Source organism: Arachis hypogaea, chromosome 18, assembly GCF_003086295.3.
Source record: "Arachis hypogaea cultivar Tifrunner chromosome 18, arahy.Tifrunner.gnm2.J5K5, whole genome shotgun sequence".
Classification (NCBI taxonomy): domain Eukaryota; kingdom Viridiplantae; phylum Streptophyta; class Magnoliopsida; order Fabales; family Fabaceae; genus Arachis; species Arachis hypogaea.
Window position 1 is genome coordinate 119,568,502 of NC_092053.1, and position 26,587 is coordinate 119,595,088.

Consider the following 26,587-nt stretch of genomic DNA (forward strand, 5'->3'; position numbering starts at 1 on the left):
ATACATAAAAAGTATAAACATAAAGCATCATAAATTAGTAAAAAAATACAACTATTCACTACAAGAATTCAATAATAACAACTCAATTAAGCAACAACATAACATAAATTAAAACATCAAATTTATTAATAAGAAACAAGAATTCAAGATATGCTCATAAAAGAAAATAATGAAATAAGGAACTAATACGAGAATTCTAGTTAAAGTACTAGAATAAGAAAATATGAAAAAAATAAACTAAAATAAGGTTAGAAACTTAAAACTAGAGAGAAATTGATGAAAATTTCTAGGAATTCAACTTCTCTCTCTAAATTTAAACTGAAAACCCTAAGACATTGTAAAAATTGAGTGCGGTAGTGTAGTGTGTCATTCCCTCAAAGATTTGGCTTCATATATCATCTTATACAACTATTGGGGACTTTAGAGAGCCAAATTCGTCACTGCACGTGCTTCATTAATCATGACACGTGAAACCACTCATATGCACGCGAAAAAATCTGGTTTGCGTGAGGATCTCGCGCACGCATAAAAATGGTATGCATGCAAGTTTCTTGATCACGCAAGAAAAATGTGCTCATCATGCGAGGTTCTTGCTCATGCAATAAAATAGTGCGCATGCAAGCTTTCAGACTATTACTCTTAGATTGCTTTTCGAATATGCTTCTTCGTGCTCCATATTTTTCAATCACTAGAGACTGTTGATGACTTTAAATCTGAAATATTTAAAATAATTCATCATCACAGCAAATGTCACAAAAAAAAAGTTAAGAAATTGACAATTAAAAGTTTGAAAAATATGTTTTTCATACACAACTTTATTGAAAGAAAGATTCGAAAAAAACAGTTAACCAAACAAAAATGGTGTAAATTAGTTGATAAACTTTTAACACATTAAGTGCTACGTTTTTTCTTTTGTCTCATCTCATATTATTATTGTTTGAAATGAGTTAGCTTATCATGATTAATTTTAACAGTTTATCTAATCTAAATTTTGATCACCTAACTAATTAACCATGGTATAACTTTTTTTACAATTTATAAAAATTACTAAAGGGCGCAGTAATTGATGAAAACTGAAAGACATAAGACGCACTGAAGCGACGCATGCCTTTTCAAAATCACATTGAGTTCTGACCCAAGTTCAATGCAATGGTATGACTTTCACATAGCGACTTACCTGAACTCCAACCTTACGATCTTAACTTGGGTAAGGACACTATCCATACCTGTGCTAAAACAAAATTCAGTCCAAGAATCTACTTGGCAATGAGTAGTTCTTATAGAGATTATTAAAATCTGATCTCACTAGGTAACAATATCACAACAAAGAGAAAAGAGGTAACTTTTTATTACTGAAATAAACCACCATATACTCTACTATACTTCCTTGTATTCAATATATATAGCTACACTATAGCATCAAGAATGTAGAAAGATCCACACTAACTAACAAATCTTGAGCTAAACACCAAATAACTACCCAGACTACTAACTAACTAACTATCTGAACTAACTAATTGAGTGTTATCCTTATCAGCCCCCCTCAAACTGATAGTTGGTCTTAAAACAACTCTCAGTTTGCACCTAAACTTGACAAAAGAGGCTATAGACAGGGATTTGGTCAAAACATCCGCAACTTGGTCATTTCCTGGAATATGAACAACATGCAGCTGCCTCTGCCTAATCAAATCTCGAACAAATTGGATATCAATTTGAAAATGTTTAGTCTTGCCATGAAGAACTGGATTTGCAATGAGAAGAACTGTACTGAGATTATCATAGAATACTGTAGGAGTCGTAGCCAGGCCAATTCGCAGCTCAGCCAGTAGATTTGTGAACCAAACAATCTCAGCTCCACAGTCAGCTAAACTCCTAAACTTTGCTTTAGTGGAGGATCTACTGATTGTACTTTATTTCCTACAAGTCCATGACAGAATATTAGTTTCCAAAAATACACAAAAACCAGACACCGATCTCCAATCCTCAAGATTTGAAGCCCAGTCTGCATCAGAAAAACCATAAAGCCTAAAGTCCTGACATTTATGGAAAACCAGGCCCTAGTCCTTTGTTCCCTGCAAGTACCGAAGGATTTGCTTTACTGCTTTCCAATGAGCCAGTTTAGGAGCATCCATAAATTGGCTTACTTTACAAACATCAAATGATAAATCAAGTCTAGTAATAGTTGCATAGTAAAAAGATCCAACTATAGATCTATACAGTTTGGGATCCTCAAAATTCTCAGAGCCCTTGCTTGTGAGCTACAAAGAAGATAGCATGGGGGTTGGCATAGGACTAGCACAATGCATACCTACTTTTGAAAGAAGATCAGTAATATACTTAGATTGAGACAGATACAACTTATCAGCAGTCCTCACTACTTCGATGCCTAAGAAATAATTTAAATTTCCTAAATCTTTCAACAAAAATATTTTGTGTAGTTTCTTAATTATATCATCAATTTCAATAGCATCATTTCCAGTGATAATAATATCATCAACATAATAAAGGATGTAAATAATAGAATTAAAGGTGGTACGAATAAATAATGACATATCAGACTTTGAATTGTAGAAACCAAAGGTTTGTAAAGTAGTACTTAGTTTTAAAAACCACTCCCTTGGAGCTTGTTTCATACCATAAAGGAATTTATTAAGCTTACAAACCTTTGTCGCAGCATCCATTTCAAATCCCAAGGGCTGTGTCATGTAGATTTCTTGATGCAATTCTCCATTGAGAAATATATTATTGAAATCAAATTGTCGAAGTACCTAGTCTCTGGACAAAGAAACACTAAGAACTAAGCTGACAGTGGCTGGCCTAATCACTGGACTAAATACTTCTTCAAAGTTAAAACCTTCACTTTGATAAAAGCCTTGGGCCACCAAACGAGCTTTGTACTTCTGAATCTGTTCATTTGGCAACCTTTTGACAGCAAGCACCCAACGATAGCCTATGATCTTAGCACCTTCCGGTGGAGATACAAGTGTCCATGTGTTGGCCCTAATCAGTGCTTGATATTTATCTTGCATTGCTTGAAACCAATGAGGAATGCTCAAAACAGATTTGGCATTCTTAGGCAACGCTACATCAATAACTTGAGAGTTCAGGCAAGAAAAATGTGCTTTAGGTTTATGAATGCGTGCTTTGGACCTAGTGACCATTTGATGAGTGTTTTTAGGGATAGGGTCGGGCTGAACGGGTGGTAAACAAATCTTTATGCCAGATATTGGAATTGGTTTGAGGAAACAATGGATGGAGCTGTCACAGCAGTATTGATAGGAGATGGATTGGGAGCATCAGTGGACACATCAGGGACAACATCAGTAGATTGCAAAGAATGGATGGAGTCATCTCGCAATACAGGATCAGGAGGCCTAAATGCTAAAGGTCTAAAAACATATTCATTAGGAGAAGCATTAGTAGTACTCCTGAGAGACTCAGAGCTCCCAGAGAATAACAGAGGATATGGATATATATTATCATCAAATAACACATTTCTTAAAACATATACTCTACCAGATGGTGATAAACACTTATACTCTTTATAATTCTGAGCATAGCCTATAAATACACACTGGTGAGACCTATAGCTAAACTTGGTTTTGTTATATGGCCTCAAATTAGGATAACAAGAACTGCCAAAGACCTTTAGAAGAGTATAGTAAGGTTTATGGCCTAGAAGAACTTCAAAAGGTGACTTACTGTGTAAAACAGAGGTGGGTAGTCTATTAATGAAGAAAGCAGCAGTTAAAACTGCTTTATTCCAGTATATTAATGGCATATGTGTAGTAGAGAGCATGGCCAAAGCCATCTCAGTGAGATGGCAATGTTTTCTCTCTGACCTTCCATTCCGCTCATGAATGTAAGGACAAAAGAACCTATGCTCAATCCCAGACTGCTGTAAAAAAAGAAGAAAATGTATTGGAGATATACTCCTTACCATTATCAGATTGTAAACACTTAATAAGGTGACCAGTCAATTTTTCAATGTAAGCCTTATATTGCAAAAAAGCATAAAAAACTTGAGATTTATTCACTAATAGATAAAGACATGTATATCGAGAGAATACATCAATAAAAATTATATAATAACGATATCCTAAATGAGAAATCATGGGGCTAGGCCTCAAACATCAGAATAAATGAGCTGTAAAAGAGAAGTATAAGAAGTCAGTGAATCAGGAAAAGGTAATTTGTGCATTTTGGCATAGGCACAGTCATTACACAACACAGGTATAGAATCATCATTATTAGAAAATTGTATAGAGTTACACAATTGAAGAACATTTTTAACAGTGTTATTAGTAGTGGCATGTCCAAGTCTCTTATGCCACAGCTGAAAATTGAAAGAGGAAACAGAAAATAGAGCAGGTGGGTAGTGTGTAGTGCGTCTTAAAACTACAACGTTGTGAAATTGATAGAGTCCTCCAGTATTAAAACCTTGAAGAAGAATCTTCTTGGTGTGCTTGCACTTTACAAAACAAAATTCATCATGAAACTTAAAAAATAATGCATTATCTTTTGCAAATTTAGAGATACTCACAAGATTCTTAGTAACATCAGGTGCATGAATTAAAGATTACAATTTGAAAAATCTTTCAAAATCAAGGACATGCAGATAAGAATCCCCAATGTGTTTAATATGCATACCTGCTCTATTACCTATATGAATATGTTTAGGACCCGAATATTCAGAACACGAGAGCAGATTTGACTAATGAGGAGTAATGTGATGAGAGGCCCCAGTATCAAGAAACTACGCTGGATTAGAAACAGATGAAGGAACTGGATATAGGCAGAGGGATTATGGAAAGATGATGATGGTGGGGGTGGAGTTGCTAAATGCAAAGAAGAAGCAGAAGAGGAGGAGGCATTGAGCTGTGAAAATCATGAGATCTGAGAAGGGAGAGGGTGTTCTTGATTGAATCGTTGGAAGCAATACCACTTAATATGACCAAATCGGCTACATACTTGACATTGAGGGCGATTATTGTTAGCAAAGAAGGCACGACCACCTCTGAAGAATCTTCCACCATGCCCCCTTCTATCCCTAACACTTCTATCAGCAGAGGATGAAGAAGGGATTGCAGACTGAGTGAGATGTGCTTGAGCAAGAAACAGCTCAGATTTGCAAAATTTCTCAAGCATATCATCATGAGATAGAATGGACATCTCAACCTTTTGAAGAGAATACAGCTCAGGTTTAGTAGAAACGGTAGTAATTAGGTTTTGGTAATCTTCATTGAGTCCTTCCAAAAGGGCATCAATATGTTCATCAGTAGTTAAGGAAAAATTCAAAGACGCTAAAGAATCAACAATTCTCATGATTCTTGAGACATAGTCAGCAGTAGGAAGACCTTGTTTCTTTGTAAGCTTCAGCTGAGTTTTCAGCTGCTTGATCCTATATCGAATCGATTTTGAGAAATAATCCTCAATTCTATTCTAGATATCAGAAGCAGAAATACAACCTCTCATTTTGTTTTTAAAGGATTCATCCATGGAAGCATGAAGCAAATAAATAATATTGTAATCTTCTTGCCTCCATCGTTTGTAATCGGTTGATAGAATACTAGTAGCTCGATCAGCATCGGACGCATACTGTGAGGGTATTCTATCAGAGTGTAGATGATCTTCAAGGGATTGCCCAAAAATTACAGCCAAAGCCTGTTGTTGCCAAGTCTTATGATTATTTTCATTGAGCTTGTCACCTATGAGATAATCAAAGGATCGTGGAGTGAATGACGAATTAGAAAAGGAAGAGATGACTGAAGAATCTGAATTAGCAGCACTAGTAGCCATGAATCATGTACAAGAATGAGGCTCTTGATACCATATAGAGATTATTGAAATCTGATCTCACTAGGTAACAATATCACAACAGAGAAAAAAGAGGTAACTTTCTATTACTGAAACAAACCATCATATACTCTGCTATATTCTCCTGTATTCAATATATATAGCTAACTAACTAACAAATCTACACTAACTAACAAATCTTGAACTAAACACCAAATAACTGCCTAGATAGACTACTAACTAACTAACTGTCTGAACTAACTAATTGAGTGTTATCCTTATTAGTTCTAAAGTTAGGACGCTCCCTACAACTTGACCCCAACAGTGTTAACTCAATACGCGTGTGACCTCGTTCACACAGGTCGAACCGACTAAGATACAGGTCTTTAAAATCTGTATTTGACCTACATTAGAGAACAAGCCAAAAATTCTCCTCACTACTTCAGTTATCACCACTAAACTGATAGTCAACTTAAATATAGGAATAACTTTTTACTTTGTAAGAGACTAACCATTTATTAATATCTAAAGTCATTCTTATGAATTGAGTAAATTTTATCTACAAACTCTATAAATATTTTAACTCTCATTTTAATAGGTATAAACAAAATGATGGGCCAGTGCAATTACGTCTACAAAGGAAAGTATATGAGAAAGTCAAATTATGCTTCCATTCAATTTATTTTGGAAAGATTTTTGGAAGCAATAACAATGATTTTGGATATTAAATTTGTAATTAATTGTAAAATATGATGTTCGCTCACCACGAAAGAAAAAATAATTTCGTTAGGTAACTAACAAAAGTTTAACCAATAACAAACCAACAAATATTTTTAAATTATACTCTATATTAATTAGTTGTCATTACTTAATGATTATTTAAATTTTATTTTTTTAAATATAAGTTAAAATTAATAATTATTAATTACAGTTATTTAAAGTTGATTAATTAAAAATTGTTTACCTATATACTTTTTCAAGAAAAAAATATCTCTCCTTTAAGCAAAATCCATGTTAGCCAAAGAAGGAAGGAACGGTAGTTGTAGAGCAAAATTTAAATCATAAATGTTATTGATATATTATATATAATCATCTGGTACATATATGCATTCAGTTGAAACTACTATTGGTGTACACCATATATGCTGGCAATGACAAGCACGGTTATCATGTCTTTATTTATTTATTTATTTTTTCCTCTGATAGTTCAAATTCTCACAAGGTTCCAAATAGGAATTGAGGATATTCAAATACAATATTACAAAACCACAAAACACACAGGACAACATACATCCAAAACTATAAGGATATAAAAAAAATACAATACAAACATGATAGATGGCAAGCATCAACATAAATAAAATGAGACAAATAACATATTAAAATACAAATAATATAAAAATCAGCCTTCTTCAGAAGAGCAGTTTCATAGGACATGTGCCTTGGCATCATCTCTTAAACAACATTTCTGTTTCATTTTCATTTTCATCTAACGAGAAGTGTAACGATGTTTTCCACATAAATGAGCTGCAGAAAAAAAAAACCCAGAATTGTAATTATTTTACAAGCATAACAACTTGGGTGTCTATGTATTGTAAGTGAAACTGAATTTATTGAGTACTCATACAAGGTAGCTAACACTACTTCTGTGTTTTTTTTTTTTCTACTACTACGATAGATATACTAACATTAAATTTCAACCAACCAGACAGCTATAAATAATAACGTATAGTAGTTTGATCTATTTCTTTGTAGTAATGTATTTTTCCACTTGGATTTAGAGTTCACTACTTTCAAATAAATAAACACAAATTATTTTTTTTATTCCTCAAAACACTTAAAGACAAGAGCTATTGCATTTCAAAAATCCTGGTAAACATAGAAAATGAGTCAGCATATTAAATTTGTGTATATTTTTATGTGTTACTTCACTTCTTTTAAATAAAATGATTAACTATCAAAATATTCAAATTTTTTATAATAATATAATTAAACTTTTTCACAAATACACAAACAAGACCACTATATTTTTTTTTATAAATTTTATTCATATTTTGATTATAAGTATAAATTTATTTTAATTATATTATTTATGAAGTTTGATTGTATTATTTTTTATTATATTATTTGTAAAGTTTGATTATAAATATATGATATTTTTCTATTTGAATATGGATTCTTATGCGAGTTGTTTTGCTCCTTTTTTTTTTTTTCTCTACATATAACATGATACACATCAACTTATTATATGAAGTACGCTATGAAGTAAAATATATGATCAAGAAAAATAATGCATCTATCATTTTATTTTCATAATGCTATATTTACCTTAAATATAAACATGTAAAAGGATTGCAATGAAATGTTGCTTGATAGATCTGTAGAGTTAGCACGAACCCAAAGAATCAAAGCCAAGATAGCATGTGCGGAAACCTACCAAATTGAATTATACAAAATTAACATACTTGATAAAATAATCAACATACACTACTAAAAAATAGCATAGTTGCGAATTTTATCTTGAATTCTTTTTTCAAGACTTTGCTATGAATTTATGATTCATGAAAATTTTGAAATTTGCAACAAATTTCGCAAATAAATTTTACACTATAAAGTGAGAAATATTACTTACAACAAAATCTATACATAATTTGACAGTATATTTGGATTATGTCATATTCGCAATTAAATTTGCAACAATAAAATTTGAGAATTTAACTATATACGTTTATTGCGGATTTAACTACACTTTCACTTAACGTATATAACTACGTGACGTATATATGCACACTAGGGTATTTATGGGTCGGGTGAAACTGGATTTGATGCGACTCAGATCCGATCCAAAATATATACTGGGTCTATTTGTTAGACTTGATGAAACCTACACACTTTCAGGCCACGATTATATCGGGTAAAAACCAGGTGAAAATCGAGCCGTTACCATTACCTTCTTATAAGCTAACATGTGAAAATATTCAAATTTCCAAGACTCCAACCATTATTTGACATCGTAAAATTCACTTAGAAAAATATAATAAGAACCAATCATTTCCTAAAATTAAAGCATAACCATAATCAATACTAATATTGTCTAATAACACCAAATATTTAAATCAATACAAATAACACAATATTATGCATTAGTCTAAATTCTTATGCATTTTAAACATAAAACATTAACTTATAGTCTTATAATGACTAATAACACAAAATATTAAGATTTACAATACTTAAATTCCATGTAAGAATAGCCATCATCCATCACTAATAACAAAAAATATTAATTGTGTATGATGACCAGGCCACTGGACCGAGTTCGGGTGACCCGAGTTATAACTCGGACCCGATCTGAAATAATGACCGGTTCCATTTTTGAGACCCTTACCCGACCTTAAACCCGGTGAAATCACACCAAATTAGCCCTTAAAAAGTTCGAGACCGGGCTGAATCTTCGAGTCGGACTGAACCATGAACACTCCTACCGTACACTTAGAAAAGGTTTAAACGGTTGATTTGCATATTTTTATAAGGGTTAATAGTCAAATTCGTATTTAAAAAATGTGTTTTTAATTTTTATTTCTAAAAAATTTCTTTAATTAAATTAGTCCCTAAATAATTTTAATTAAATCATATTCATCCTTCCATTAATTAAAATCATTCAGGAGTGGTGCGGTTACCAGCAAAACTGGGATTTGTGTCGTTGTCAACAAGATTCTCACCAAACTTCAAAAAGGACGCACTACTCTAGTGGTGGTCATGCCGTCATGGGTTAAAGAAACAGACAATGAGAATGAAGAATAAATAAGGACTCTTGTTCAAGAGATGAAGAGTTAATCTCTCTTCTTCCTTTCTTTCAAAACCACAACATTTAGAACCCACGCACTCCTTTCATTAACGACAATGGCAAGAAACTAAAAGAGAGAGGAACGATTTAAATAAAAGGGTAAAGTATAATTTTTGTCCTTAAAGTTTTTGGCAAAAATTTTAAAAATATCCCTAAGTTTTATTTTGTTTTAATTTTGTCCCAAAAGTTTTCGATTTGTATCAAATATACATTTGACGGCTAAATTTTTAAAAAATTTAAGATCAATCTAATAATAATGCATGAAAATTATGCTTGATTTGCTTGTATTGAGGGTTGTTCTTATAAAATTGTTGTTGAGTTGGTCTTAAATTTTTTGAAAAATTAGTCGTCAGGGGTATATTTGATGCAAATCGAAAACTTTTGGTAACAAATTGAAATAAAATAAAATTTAAGAATATTTTTTTTAATTTTTGTCAAACTTCAGAAACAAAAAAAATACTTTATCTTAAATAAAATCATTAATGGACTAATTTGATTAAAAAATTATTTAAAGACGAAAACAAAAAATACGTTATCTTTTAAAAATGAATTTCACTATTAACTATTTTATAACTTAGGCAAAAGTTCAAGTAGGTAAAGATTAGAAATAAATTCAGTTAATCCTAATTAATTTTTATTATTAAATAATTATATAATTAAATTTACTCTTCAAATTTAAAATATACTATTGCCTAAGATATTTAAGATATATAATTATTCATATATCCTCTCATATAAATTAAAATCTTTAGAATCAATAATTTCATAACAAATACGATCTACAACATTAGTGAAAACAAGAGAGACCATCACATTAAATTTGATTTAAAGTAATTATAAAGATTTTGAAAAATGAAAGTTTTTATTTTTAGTAGGACTTTCAGTATAAAAAAATCCCTATACAAAATTTACGCTTCAAGTCTAATAAAAGAAAATCTTGTATGAAAAAACGTATTAGATATCATTGCCATAATTCATGTACCTGTATTATCTAACTATCTAAACTTTTGGTATAACTGATTTTTGTAATAAAAATGAAGAACGCGTATCACCAATAGTCATATATATTCCATAAATTAAAGTGAAAAGAAAATTACCGTAAAAAGTTTACTCCATAAAAAAGGAGATGATGCTCCAATTAGAATAGCAGCTCCATAAGCAATTTCAAGAAGTGAAACACAAAACCAAAATACCTAACAAAGTATTAACAAAGTAAAGTATGAACATTATTGGTTATAATATATATGATCATAGTGTAACAAGTTAAAAGATATTTCATGCATGAGAGGTAAAAAAAAAATTACCCGCTTAGGGCCTACTCGTACTGCTAAAGTTTTGATTCCTGCTGCTTTGTCTCCTTCAATGTCTGGCAAATCCTATTTTTGTTTTACCAAATAATGTTACAGTATTGGGTAACCGAATACATTCAATCAATAAATAATATATGGAAAAAAAAAAATTCATCTTGAGAACGAAGACAAAATGTTTTACCTTTGCCATTGCTACAACCGCAAAAAATATTGCCATCACAACAGTAGCCAAAAATAGGGATCTTGGATACGTAGTTGCCTTCTTGAGCACAAAGGTCTAGACATCATTGTGAATGAATTAGAATCCAAAAATATATTTACACTTCCTTAAAATCTTACTTGCTATATAAACTATAATTGCAATCAACGGCGTAATATATGTATATTAAAATACAATAGCATTGTTTATTACTGCATATTTTCATATGCTAGTTCAAGATTCTTTTTTATCAAGAATTTGATTTAGCCAACCTAACTTATACTTAGATACTGGTTTTTTCCATTGTGTTATGCTTTTTTTTTTAGCAATACCACGTGACTAATAAATTTATTATTTTTTATCGACACTTAACCAACAAAATTCTAAATTTTAAATATTAAATTCTGATAGTAAATAAGGTGTTGGTCTAAAATATTATAGCTGATATTGATAGAAATTGTTGGACCATAAAGAATAAATATAAAGCCATTCTATCATTTTTATAATGTGTGTTTTTTTTTTAATTTTATTTTGTATTTCATTAAGTAATATTTTGGGATTTTAATCATTTATTATTTTATATTGTACATAATAAAAAAATGGTTAATTTGAAAAAAAATGAATATAAAATTAAAATTAAAATTAATAAATATAAAATAATTTAATTAAAATATTATATAATATAATATCAATTAACACCTGTTATAATAAGAAATATTTTAACTCGCTGTTATAAACCTAGCCTCATTAACCTGAAGGTTCAGGTTTGTTTGGTATTAATTCTTTAAAGTCTCACATTGTTTGGTTTTTGCATGCAGATCATTTGCTTTTGCATTTTCATTGAACCGGCCAATTTTTAATAGATTTGATCATTGTTTATCGATTCAATTATAAGAACGGTCTTAGTCCAAACTAGTCAGACTATTAATTTATTGATTTTTTTTTTGTCGAATTTTTTATTTTAATAATTATATTTATTACAATAATATAATATCTTTAGAATGGACAAATACCTTCATGTGCATAAAAGCTGCAATATTGAACGATGTAGTCATCCCAATTGCATGAGCCATTACGGTAAGTGTTGTAGATTTCTTCCATCTTAAGAAAGGTAACTGCAAAGGTTTCAAAATAATAGTTATATAAATCTTATGAACAATAAGTAGCCACCGTTATGAAAGAAAATTAAATATCAACTAGCAACCATTTATTTCAATCAAAAGCATGATTAAAAAAGAGGAATGCTAGGGCCAGTAACTTTTGTGATTTGTAGCCATCAAATAGCCATTAATGATGGTTTTAATGGTGTGAGATTTCATCCAATGACTCACTTTTCTTTATTGGTTACATGCTGACCAAAATTTAATAAAGTTGTTGGTCCTAAACTTTTCCATTAAAAAATAGTCTAAGTAAATTAACTTCATCTTCATGGAGAATCTATTCTCATCATTAAGTTGCATCTTAATAAATTTGTTACATAAACAATTTTACGCATGTATTTCACAACAAATTACAATAAGCACATAATAAAAAATAAGCGAGACTAACTCATGGAGTGTGAATATTCGTGGGTGACACAATAATATTGCATAATAATAAATCGAGATAAGAGTAGGCTGAGACTTGTAAACACAATAAAAATTTTATAGATGTGAGATTTGTGATTATCTTAGTTACTTACTGTTTTAAGGGTATTAATTAACAAAAATTCCTTAATTGATATTCAAATCAACTCACATTAATGGAATAAGCTGTCATTAGCACAAAAGTGACAAGAAGAGACAAAAGCGATGGTTTTGATCCTATCATCCAAGCAGATCCAAAGCTCTGTATAAAAAATAAATAATAATAATAATAATAAGAGCATGCATGTGCTAACCCTGTTAACAAAATATTATTCGATTAATAAAATTGTTACGTATGTACACTAAAAATTAATTATTAAATTAATTATTGTGTATTTATATATAAATATATTTTATTTTTAATATGTGTTTTTTTATATTATATAGAAGTAACTGATTTCTTATATATTAATTGTTAAATTAATAAGTACATCTATCTCAATAAAGTGAAATTATGGCCACTATAGCGGAAAGGTACATCTCAAATTTGTGTGTCCAATTATCAAATTTTAGTATAAAGTGCAGTTTCACAAACTATTTTATAACTATTCTAACTTTTATATATTCCAGCAACTTTATTCCTAATCTATGTGAATAATTAAAAACCGATATATACAGAGATAGAATCAAGGTCCTGAGGGAGAGTTAGTTAGTAATGAGTTAGTCTAAATAGTTTGTATTTATATGTTTCTTGCATAGTTGCTTTATCTTTTGCATTTATATGTTTCTATATTCTTTTTTTGAAGTTAATTGGTTTAATTTTATATATAGTTAATTAATGTTTTTACAAAGTATATTATAAAAAATATATTATATTTGTGATCGGATTATTTTTCAAAATTTTGCTAGTTATTAGTAATTAACTATAACAAATAAACTAACTTGCTAACAAGATTGTAAAACAGTGAGTCTGACCCATTTAAGTATATTTTGTTTACAGGCCATAATTTTTCAATCGGACCATTTATGACTAATTCGAGTAGTTAAATGGATTGACCCATTTGCTTTTTATTTATTTTTAAAAAATATTTTGATAAAAAAAATTACTTTTGAGTCAAAAATCTTAAATAAACAATATTTTTTAAATTGATGAGTCGTATTTTTACATCAAATCAAAAGAAATATTGATAAAAAGTGCTAGTTTTCTTTGAAAAACATAAAAACAAAATTTAAACAGGTCACTCTTTAGTCTGAAGGCTAATCCATTTAACTTGTTAATTTTTTTGAATTAATAAGACTCATCCCATTTAACTCAAAATTTAAACATAGTCTAATTTTGGAATTAAAAAATATATCCATTTAAACAGATAAACGAGCTAGTTCAATAAATTTTACTTATTTTGACGGTCTTACTTTTTTGTTCAATTTTTTTTAAATACTATTTTTTTATTCAAATAAAAAATAAAAGGAAACAATCATTATATATAAAATTAATCAATTGTAAGGATTAAATTTAGTCTTCAAATTAAACTATTTTCATTAGCATATAGATCGTCGGACTCATCAATTATAGTTTTATTTTTGTAAAAATCTACTTCTAATTATGAATTTGATAAAAATATAGACGAAAATGAATAAAGAGAGTCGCATCCTAATAAGAATTGAAAATAAACTTCTAAGCATCCGACTTGGCAAAGGTGATAAATGCTTCTATATATAACATACCAGAAATAAAAATGATGCCACAGTTATAATTCCATTTGTGAAAGAAAATTCTCCAGATGCTAAAGGAAGATATGGCTTATTAATCTACAATAATTAAAAAAAAATGTAGCACTGGTTAGAAAAATAAGACAAAAAACAAGTAAAAGGGCGAGGCTATAACTATATAACCATGCTTGCTTTCTAAACTCTAATGAATTAATGCTAAAACACTAGATGAGGGTAACTTCTAATCGGTCTATCTTACGTACTAATACGTCATACCTTGTCTATTTCAAGATCAGCTAATTGATTCAATCCAACAATATAGAGATGCATGAAGAAGTGTGGTACAATATACTGAAATGAAATAGCAGGGGAAAAAGCTCAACATTAGTAATACATTCTCTAATAATAATAATAATAATAATAATAATAATAATAATGAGAAACTCTTGAAATCAATCATTTTTAATATTTTTTATTATTATTTGATTAATATAAACACTAAATTGTCTTTAACAAATAAATTTTACTATTTTGTACAAACTTTAAAAAAATATAAATACAAATTATATTGATTTATATATGCAAACTCTAATAAATATAAGTATAAATTATATGTTTCTTTTGTACAAAATCTTATAAATATGAGTGTAAATTATTAATAGCTAAATACTAATAAAAAATAATAATATTCAATAATTATATAACATTGCCCTATTATAATTACTAAAATTTGCATGGGATTTAGAGACGGTTGTATTAGGAGTTGGCAAAACATATTACCAGCAAGTAATCACTATTATTTAAGTTGCAGAAATTATAATTCGTAGCGGTTTTCAGCGACCACTGGCAACAACAAGTTTTTAATGTGATATGAAACTTTAGTGTCAAGAAATGTGCTGCTATGTTCAAATTCATTATTTTTTTAATGAGTTCTTATATCATTCTTGTTTTAAAATGATATAAGTAGACATTATAGGGTAAATATTCCTTCCTATGTTTCTTGACATATATATTGTCGCCAACCTGTAAATAGCCATTAAAAAAAGTTGGAAATAATTGTGATAGATTGTCCACGGCAAGGAGTGATGAAAAAAATGAGCCTGCCACCTGTCAAATGATTCAAAAGATTAATAGCAATTGATGCCTAGAACTTTTTCAAGACTTAATTTAGAAATGAAAGAAACTTACAAGGCCCATAAATGCGTAAAATCTGCTAAATTTGCGAAAATTATCAAAGCCATGTATGATAGATTCAATAATAATTTTTGAATTATAAGCTTGTGGTTCAGGTTCATATGATTCTGTAGTGACTGCATTGATTAAGGGTCTCTTTTCATATTTATCAAATGTAGATTTTGGTTCAATGCCTTTGTAATAATGGTTCGTCCAATTGTTCTCCAAAGATGTCTTGATGATATTATTTTCCATTGATGATTTTCCATTCTTCTTCCATGAACATCTTGTTACATAATATCCTAAAAAACCAAATTCATAATTAAAACATTTTATTTATTTATGTATTGAGCCTCCAATAAACGGGTATGTGAAATGTAGTGTTGCACAACACACCTTGTTAAAGAAAACCTCGTTAAAATTTATTAAAACATTAAAAACTCATATCAAACTATAATTATGGTAAAAAAATTTAAATAATATCTATTATTTTTTATACATTAAATAAAGAATATAAAATTGAGAATTGAATATAAAATTTTACAACTAAATTAGAGTGCTACTGTTATATTATACTAATTAAGTTTATAATTGTCTGAAAGAAAAAAGTAAAATATAATTGAGTTAATAAATATTTTTTTTGTAAAATACAAAAAAGGTAGATAGATATATATTAAATAAAAATTAAAAATAATACATACATACTGTGAACTGTTACTCACGTGTCGTTAGGACTATATAAAATTAAAAAGTTTATGCTATAATACTTATAATTAAAGTGGATAAACATTTGAAAGGTATTACTAAAATTAAAATAATATTTTTTATATTTAATAATAATTTTTTAATTTAAAAAATAAAAATACAATATTGATAAAATATAAAAAGATATCATTTTAATTTTAATAATATTATTTTAATGTTGCTAAGATTATATAGCACCATGATGGCACAATTTTATTTTTAATATTGGTTAACAATGGTGTTTTTTTAAATTGTGATCTATTGTGTATTTTTTTTAAAATGTGGGATGATTAATTTATGAAGTACAAATTAGACCGTCCGATTTTTAAAAGATATAGAAATCGGATCGTTCGATTTTTAGGTACAAAAATCGGACCGTCCGATTTCTGTATTCGGACCATCTGATTTGTATACTCTAAATTTTTTTAATTTTTTAAACACAAATCATGGGTTCGATTTGTGTACCCCAAATTTTTAAAAATTTTTAAATACAAATCTGAAGCGTCCGATTTGTATACTTTTCATAATTTTAAAAAACACCAAAAATTATCACATTAAGATATAACACTTCTCCTAATTTCATATCCAAATTTTTTAGCTTACGAGATTCGACCACGAAATTAAAGATGTCAGGGCTGAGAGAGAGACAGAGAGAATAAGAGATAAGAGATGTGACTTACTTGCGTAGGAATGGTCAACGTACTTTTTATTGTTCCAGCAATGCCCACCTATCAATGTCACTTGTTATATAAAAATATATGGTTATAGTATCCATTTATTTTTTCAATATTTTTAGAATTTTTTTCAATATTTTATTTGACGTAATTTTATCTTCAATATTTAAAATAAATTTTAATTCTGTATTTATTGTTAATTGTTTTACTTAGGCAGAAGAGCAAACAAAACAGAATTGAGCATGTCAGTTAAAACCGTTGCAGAAGTAGTTACAGTATTAACAATTTTTTCCTCTCTTTTCTTCTCTAAGATACACTGTTACCGATATATAAGAGAGGCTTTTACAGTACAGAGTTCAATTCCAATACAGATTGCTGCATATTCTTCTTTACATTATAAGTGTTCTTGCAAATCTATTATGGTGATATGGATGGGTCGGATGAGAGATTCGGATGTATAGATTTATGTTGGTTGTATTTTCTTTTCTTTTTTTTTTCGTGAATATTTTATAGAATTATGAAACGGACTAATTTGGTCTGTTTAGTTCTGATCCATTTAAATTTACAAGTTAAATGAATTAGTTTGTGTTTAAATGTATTTTTTTTACAAGTTATAATTTTTTAGGTTGAATTATTTATGGCATATTCGATGAATTAAATGGGCTATCCATTTATCCTTTTATTTTATTTTTTTTAAAAAATATTTTAATAAAAATTATTTTTAAGTAAAAAATATTAAATAGATATTTTTTTTATGAATCGAGTTTTTGAGTCAGATTAAAAAAATATTGACAAAAGATACTATATTTTTTAAAAATGCAAAAATTTAAACAGATCGTTGTTTAATCGGTCGTTTTTTTAGTTAATCGAGCTCTTTCTATTTAATCTGAAATTTAAACGAACTTAATTTTAAAAATAAAGACATAAAGACATGCTCATTTTAATAGATAAACAAACTGTCCCAATAAATTTGGCCATTTTAACAGCCGTTTACTTCATATTATTACTTAAAAGTAAAGAAAATAAAAGGAGTAATTTGATCTTTTAGATATTGATAATATTTCAGTTTATAAAAATATTTGAAAAATAATAAAAAAAATTAGCATAAAGTAATTTAAGATGACCTTATTTTGTATTCTTTAATTACTTCTTCTTTTATTTTATATTCTTTAATTATCGTTGAAATGATTGGATAATACTAAAATAAGTATATAATTACAAATATTACAAATATATAAAAATATTAAATTAAATAAGATAATTGTGAGTTATTTATATTTATAATATAGGTATTTTTTATTCAGTTTTCTCGAGTCAAATTTTTATTTAAATTTAAAACTTCTTATGACTTGAAAAAATTATTTAATTGAGTGAAGAGATAGATTAAAAAAAAGTATAGTTACAAATAAATTTTATTTATGGACGGAACAAAACTGCGTTTTATTAAACGTATATTATTAACGACAAAGATTACTGACGACAATAGTCTAAAATCTCAAAAAAGTATAACATTTTTAATTTTAGCGATGCTTTCGTGATTTACTGACAGCCTATGGCTAGGCGTCGCTACCTTCTGTCTTTTTAGCAATCATCCATGTAACTTAGTGTGTGGTAGTGCAAATATATTATAAAAAAATTTTTAAGTGTACCGGTATAGCAGTGTTTTAATATTTTTTAATCGTTATTCTTAATTATAAAAAATATATATGATATATATAATTAAGATTAACAGTTAAAAATTACTAAATCAGTATATCGTATATTTGAAAATTTTCCCATATTATGATGGGATAAATATACATTAAGGATGGTAATATTTTTTCTATGCGTGTACAAAAAAGTTCAGGTATTTTAAAAATAATACTTTGTACATATTAGATAGATTTTATATTAGTCTGTCTATATGGTTATGGCGACAACTATAGCTATGTAAGTATTATCAAAATTAATTTTTTTTAATATTTTGGCAGCATTTTTTTAACAAATTTTTAAAAAAAATATTGTTAAATAATAAAAAAATATTATTTATATTTAATAATATTTTTTGAAATATCATATTTATCATAACTACGTTATAGACATATATTAAAATACACCTGTATATACAAAAGACGACAACTATTTTCTTGTTATAAACGAAAAGAGAATAGAAAAATAATAAACACATCAATTCAGGAAATGAAAACAAAAAGAAGAAAGAAAAAACAACAATAATGAGAAAGAAGAAACACACAATACCAGTGATGGTGGTTGAAGAAGAACTAGGAAGTGACCCTAGAAGCCCGAAAGCCATTAATTTCTAAATCAGCAAAATCCTCAGAAAGTAGCACAATAATCTAAGACTGAGACACATGTTCTTCATTGCCCATTGCTCTATCTATTTATAGCATAATAATTAAGAATTAAAATAATCAATTTTTTTAGTAAAATAATAAGGGTGATTGATGAATATGCCACTAAATTTCTGTATCTGTGTGTATTGCAATTGCATATATATGGGCGGAGGTTAGTATATGACTATATGCGAAGGGGGGCAATGGCTCACTCTCCAAATTAAAAATTATTTTAGTGTATATATTCACACACAACTATGATGGCTAAGTTAATGTTGGTTATAGGTAACTGTAGGCTAGACCATCCACTACAAGGGAACCGGGAAATAGTGGCGGTTTTTTTAAGGATTTGCAGCGGTTTTTAACCGCCGCGAAACAGAATTCCAGCGGTTCGTTAAGCGTTGCCTATTAGGGGGTGGTAATATGATTTTGCGGCGGTTCTAACGAACCGCTGGCACAACCGCCACGAATCAAATAATAGATTTTGCGGCGGTTGCAAAACCGCCGCTATTTTGGTCGTGGATTTAAAAAAAATTGCGACGGTTTTGAAACCGCCGCAAATTTATGTGGGTTTTTTTTAAAAAAATGCGGCAGTTTTAAACTGTCGCAAGTTCATACAAGAGCTTTGAGAAAAAAGCTAATTAACTACTCAAATGGTTTATACCATCTCTTTACTATAACATATTTTCTTTACATCAGATTTGTTAAACTTGAGATATTAACATAAAGAAACACTAAATAAACAATAGATAGATTACACCAGCCCAATCCCATCCCCTTTCCTTGATTCCTTCAAAGCTCTAGTTAGCATATACTGCGAGAGCAGTTGTCACCTGCCAATTACATAAAAAATTTTAGTTACAGTAGAAGAAAATCAAGCCAACACATATCATGAATTTCAGAAACTATCATCACTCCCCACAAATACTAATTCAAAATAACATTAATTTATGAATTCAAGTCTTCCTAAAATTATCTCAGTTCTTTATTAAACAAGAAAAGTAAGAAACTTGTAATAAATAACAACATACCCTTAACTGAGCCACATTTTAGTAAAGCATCAATTATTGCAGTGTAAGAAATTTTGAAGTCAGATCCTTTGCCTCTTCAAAACCCTGTATTTTACATAGAGAAACTGAGAAAGTTGCAATCCAAGGCATTACCATTTTCCACTGATTCAAGCACCTGAAATGCTTCATCCTTTGCCTCTTCAAAACCCTGTATTTTACATAGAGAAACTGAGAAAGTTGCAATCCAAGGCATTACCATTTTTCACTGATTCAAGCACCTGAAATGCTTCATCAATTTTTCAGGCCTCACCTAAACTCTAAGCCATAACATTTAACAGGAAGTTAAAGAAACGAAAATAACATAAAATTTTGGCAAATATCAGAGAAAACAGCAGTAATCTCATGCTGAGCTCATTCTTAAAACAATTTTTCTTTTTACAAGTGAATATAAATTTCTATAAGCTTGCAATGCGGTATTTAAAATTATTTTGACACTATATTTTTATTTAAAAAAATATACCTTACATAGTAAACAGAATTCTGCATGATAAAAATTAAAAAATAAGTACCACTTTTTGTTTGGTAATATTTTATTTTATTAAAACAATCAACAATCATATATCTCCTATAACCTCATTTTAATCATCCTCTTAATTTCTGAACAAGAAAATTATTTAATTATTTTTCTTTTTAAATGCTCTCAAGATGTTAATGTCTTTAAATATTTATCTTGCTTAGAAATTAGAATAAATTTAGGAGAATGTTGAAGAATGTGCTCAATGATTCTCTTCCCTGAATGCATAAGATTAAAGTGGTACAATAGATCCATATTATATAGGGAGCTCTAATATCATCATAGAGAAGGGCATATAAGAAATGAAGATGCAGGTGCGAATAATGCATTCATAAAAGATGGTGTTACTGAACATGAGTGTGGATTATCAAAACTTAAATAATTAGATAATGGTTAGTTCCTAACTGCTAATAGACTAATTATCAAAGTGCTAGTCTAATCTAATCTAACTAACTGTATAAGCTAATAAATAGTTAAATACTATTCATCAAACAATATTTCTTACTCATTTGACCATGAACACAGGCCAAATTTTGACCGCACAATAACAATGTAGCTTTTAAGTTTTTATTTTCATTGTTTTTCAATGACAAACTTATTCTAAATTTACCTTAATATAACAGAATAACATGACAAATTAACAATTAAAGTTTATTGCAAGCAATGGCGTAAGCAGAGATGAAAGTTATTTCTGTCAAAAATGATAAAAAAAAATGGCTCACATTCATTTGCACATCTATAACAGGTTCTACAACAGAGCTTGATGCTCTTGAATACCAACCAGGGTCTTCTTCCTACACAATAGGAAAAAATAACAACAAAAGTAATCAGGTAACATTCTGCATTTTACCATTAATCATTGGCTAAATAAAATTATTTCATTAACCTCCAATATTTTCACAAAAAGACGCATGGCTTCTGTGGAAGACATGTTTCCAAGCTGGTTCCAACTGCATCAATAATTACTTTCTTTAACAACATTCTCCACAATTTTATCAAGAAAAATAAAAGTAATGCATGAAGCAAGTATAACATCAACCTAAGCACTATTAACTTAAAGAACACAACACTCCAAAGAGAATATGCATGGATAAACACAGTAAATTCAGATTCGCACATAAAGAATATATAGAATACAAGTTTCACGGAGAGAGTTTATCAACACTATAGCATAGAGAGCATAGATATTAGCAGACAAACCTTGCCCATTTGCTATGCTCCACAATTTTCCAGGTACTGAGAAGCTTTATAGATTATAGATTATATATATAAAGCGAATCCGTCATCAACCACAATAAAAACACTATCGAATCTTTATAACAGGAAAAATAAATCTAATTGATTCGGCAGGAGGAAAGAAAATCAGCAAGGACAATGTGGATCGAAGCACAATGAAGCAAAGTAGGAACGAATCAAAGAACTAAAAAGCATATCTATGGGAGAAAAGGGGAAATTGAACCTGGTTATACAAGCTGTAGAGGAGAAGAGCGGTGGACTTGGCAAACTTGGAGGTGAGAGCTTTGGTTGGAGAGTTTGATCCCTCAAACCCAACATACGACGCTGCAGAATAGAATTTACCTGGATATTGCAGACTCGAGCTTCCTCTCATCATTGCCATCTGATTCTTCAATTTACAACTACAATCAATTAAGCTGCTGCTGCTTCTTCTTCGCGGGAGGGACGGACGCGCTGTTTTATTTTATCACTTTTTTTTTTTTTGGCCTCTGCTCTTCAATAACTGGAACAAAAAGGAAACAAAAGCTAGACTTACATGTATAATTTTTTTCACAACACAGAAAAAGGTTTTCCGTTAGAGGAAACAATCAAATTGTGCTCCCCATAAATAACATTTTCTCCCCATTACAAGCAAGTGAAACAATGCAAAACACCTTTACACACATTATTTGCACCATGTAATAATGCATAAATTAGAGAAGTACTATAAAAAGTTAATTCAAAACCTTTAGATGGTACAACAGCTTGGGGATTCAAAATCAGCCCCTCCCCGCATTATGTCTCTGACTGCTAAATTAATTGAGGAGAGCTTGGGCCTAAACAAAGAAAATAATCCATCACCAGTGTTTGAAGAATTAGAAATGATATAAGGGGCAAATAAGAGATGAAACAGTAAAGAACGAACCATACACAATCAATTCCTATAGGGTGCAAAGATCAACCAACCAAACCAAAATTGATATGAAAATCAGGCAATAAATACCACGAGAATCCTTAGACACATGCAGTTTTGAAGATGATCTATGGCTGCCTCGATCCATTCCTTTCTTAGGCAAATTAGATACACTATCACTGCTGAATCCTCCATCAGATGTTAGCACTGAACTCCGATCAAACTAGAAAATCCTAAAGCAAAATAGAAAAATCAGAAGGCACAGCATCAGCTCAATAGAAATATATGCATATACTATTCATATATGGCTACAATATAAAATTTTATCAAACTACTCTATTCCTCTTTTGACTTGAATTGCTTTAATAACCTGATTTGAAATTTAATTCTTCCTTTCAATAGAATCTGAGTTTTTCTCTCATTGTTCCATATAGTGAAATAAACTTAGAAAGAAAGTTAGGGGAATAGTGGAACAAAATAGAAGCAGAACAATTTCAAAAAAGGAAGAAGCAGAGTTACCAGTGAATCTGTCCTGGTTTCGGCGACGGTTGTAACTGGTGGCGGCGTGTGCGATGGCGACCTCCTCTCCCTATTCGGCTCCTCCCAGCAGCAGCTCTATCAATGACAGCAACATTTAACCCTAATGGCGACAGGAACAGGGTGCGACGGCAACGACCTTGACCCCAATCGACGGCAGAGGCGGCAGCAGAGCAGGATGGTGCGAGAACGGACCTCCTCCTTCTCCCCTGCGTTCATCGTCTTCTGCTTCTCCTTCACTCTTCGTCGTTCTTCTCCTTCCTCCCTTCCCTCTTCTTCTCCGTTTTTCCCTCTTTTCTCTTTAGGTTTCTCTCTTTCTTTTTTATGCTGTTGCTGAGTGTTGTTGTGTTTTTGGGAAGGAGGAGATTGAAATATTGTCAAAAAAAAGGTAAATTAGCTTCGGTTCTTAAAAATTTGTGGCAAAATAGAGCAATCTGGAGCGGTTGGGGAGAACGGCCGGCAATTTGGGCCGGCAATAAGGTTATTAGATGCGGACCTTTAAACCGCATGAAGAACCGCAGCAGATCCCTCGAACAGCAGCGCTCTGGAAAAGGGGCTGGTGTTTTAGCGCAGCTAACACGCCGTTCTCTTGTAGTGATCTGAAATATTACTATGTGTTTATAATAAGCTTATATATTTTAAGGGAGCAATGGTTTACTCTCCAAATTAAAAATTGTAGTGTATGAAAATTTTTAATTTTTATATTAATCTCTTTTTAATTTTAATTTTAATTTTAATTTTACATTTTTTAGAGTTATATTTTTATATTGACTCGTTTTTATAAGTATTTTGATGTTCAATAAATATGGAAAATATCATAAGTATTTTTAATCATTATTATTTATTTATGAATTAACATTCAATTTGACTCCAACGAATTTTATATCAATTTTTAATTCTAAACAAATTTTTATTCGTTAATTTTTTTTAGAATTAATCCTATAAAAAGCTTAGCTATTCTGTTGCTTTCAATCAAAGTTTTAACATATACATTAAACAAATAATTAATAAATTTTATTATGAGTATTTGAGTATTTCCGTTTTATTTATTGTATCCATAACCGGACCATTGAGGAATATTAAAATCCATTTTCGAGGGAGACTAAAAAAATAAAGAAGAAAGAAAGAAAAAGAAAAAACATGAAAAAAAAAAAACAATAACTAACGAGTTGAAATAAATGTTACGTATCTCCATCATAGTATTATATTAAGTAAACGATTGTCACCAAAAAAGTAAACGATTAAGCTACTTCATTATTATGCACGAGTTTATTTCTTAGGAATATCATTATTTTAGAGCCATTTATAAATATTATATTCATCAATATTATATGTGATAATTACTAGTAAATTCTGTCCTCCTCAATCCTCATAGATCATTACTAGTAAATTTTCATATGAAGCTTTAATCTGCAATAAATTAATTTTTGAATAGTGTAAAATAAAAAAATGATAATACTAAAAAAATAAAAAAATAATTAAAATTTATCTTATTTAATATTTATTATTTATTTTTTTATTGTTAAATATTTCCGAAAAAAAAATGTGATTGTTTTTTATAGTCCGATCAATGTGGGCGCTCTCTCCCCTAGTTATTACTCTTAAAATTTGTTTGGGATGGATATTTAAAAAAAAAAAAACCGTATATTATTAAATTTTAATTTTTGTTTTTGAATCTTATATTGCGTACACGACTATTAAGAATTGAAATATAAAGTATTTTGGTTTTAACAAATTAAAACATGAGATTATGGCACGGGGGTTTTAATTAAGGACACCTGTGAATAAGATAGTCACTTTGTATTATATTGCAGAGAAGTTTACAATTGTTGGGGAAAGAGATTAACAATGATTATATTTATTATATATAGTTTGCAATTCTAGGCTTTGCATGCATTTTTAATTTCTTTACCATTGCCTACCAAATATTATAAATTTTAACCTTGCTTGAGATAGAACAGTAGGCACGCCCAACAATAATACAATATCGAACGCCAACAATAATTCAATATCATCGTACCCTCATCATTATTAATATATATAGTAGAGCTAGGTGAAGAAGATGAATTATAATAACTATATGCATGTAATTTTAGACTTTCCTCTTATGTTTGTCTACCAATGCTCTATAATAAACTTCCATTTTCTTTTAATAATGTTCTATAATACAAAAAAATATGTGTGTTGGTCCTAATTTAAACCGTTAAGTTGATCAAAACTCAAAGATTTCAGCAGGATTATAGCAGCCTCCATGAAAGTTAATGTTGTAGTAGTTTTTATTATTCAAATATAATGGAAAGGTCCATTACGATTTTGTTGATCCAGAATTAAGGTTCTTAATTGATACAAAATGTTTGGAGACCATAACCATAGGTATCTATCTATCTATCTATACTTTGTTTAGTTTTTGTTTGCATTCATTAATTATCATTGAAATAAATGCGTAATATTAGATATAATAAATATATAATTATAAATATTACAGACATAAAATTATAGAAATTAAATTAAATAAAATTATTTTAAATTATTATCTCTCTAACATTTTTTTTAATATAGCTATTATTAACATACAAGAGTTATATATATATATATATATATATATATATATATTTACTACTTCTAAGACTTAAACTCATGATATCTTACTTAGAATCCAAAATACTTATTATTTTGACTAAATTCAATATTTATTATTTTGAGTGAATATCCCATTCGGCCTCTGACAATTATTTCGAAAGGACAATGAGGCTCCCAAAAAAAAAAAACACCTAATCCGGTCCCTGATAATTTTTTTGGGACTGATTAGCCCCTGTGCCAAAAAAAAATAACATTGATTTTCTTTTGGCACAGGAGTTTCGTTGTCCTTTCGAAGTAATTGTCAGGAACCGGATTGGATTTTTTTTTTGTCAGGGACCTCATTGTCTTTCGAGATAATTATCAGGGGCTGATTTGAGTTTTTCTCTATTATTTTCCATCTTTTTTAA

General features: G+C 29.3%; 2 protein-coding genes across 5 annotated transcripts; both read right to left on the reverse strand.

Moving 5' to 3' along the window:
• Nucleotides 1–6,952: 6,952 nt before the first annotated feature.
• On the reverse strand, nt 6,953–19,404 carry LOC112769080 (naringenin 8-dimethylallyltransferase 2, chloroplastic-like). Its single transcript, XM_025813481.2, has 13 exons — nt 19,257–19,404; nt 17,025–17,072; nt 15,616–15,902; nt 15,451–15,534; nt 14,704–14,778; nt 14,443–14,526; nt 12,890–12,979; nt 12,166–12,267; nt 11,135–11,230; nt 10,948–11,019; nt 10,741–10,836; nt 8,125–8,229; nt 6,953–7,323 (listed from the first exon to the last, which is right to left on the reverse strand). Exons 1-13 carry the CDS (start codon nt 19,309–19,311, stop codon nt 7,282–7,284), a joined length of 1,236 nt encoding a protein of 411 aa, XP_025669266.1. The 5' UTR covers nt 19,312–19,404; the 3' UTR covers nt 6,953–7,281.
• A 571-nt stretch (nt 19,405–19,975) lies between these two features.
• LOC112772811 (acyl-CoA-binding domain-containing protein 4-like) lies at nt 19,976–24,202 on the reverse strand. 4 transcript variants are annotated; one of them, XM_072224068.1, is made up of 8 exons: nt 23,583–24,202; nt 23,154–23,296; nt 22,897–22,986; nt 22,395–22,673; nt 21,822–21,885; nt 21,658–21,729; nt 20,383–20,569; nt 19,976–20,184 (listed from the first exon to the last, which is right to left on the reverse strand). In XM_072224068.1, the coding sequence occupies exons 4-7, from the start codon at nt 22,487–22,489 to the stop codon at nt 20,474–20,476; spliced, it is 327 nt and encodes a 108-aa protein (XP_072080169.1). In that variant the 5' UTR covers nt 22,490–22,673; nt 22,897–22,986; nt 23,154–23,296; nt 23,583–24,202; the 3' UTR covers nt 19,976–20,184; nt 20,383–20,473. The 4 variants fall into 4 exon arrangements, with proteins under 4 accessions (XP_072080169.1, XP_072080170.1, XP_072080171.1 ...); XM_072224069.1 differs by having other exon boundaries at nt 23,081–23,296; XM_072224070.1 differs by having other exon boundaries at nt 23,154–23,286; nt 23,583–24,201.
• Between the last annotated feature and the right edge of the window lie 2,385 nt (nt 24,203–26,587).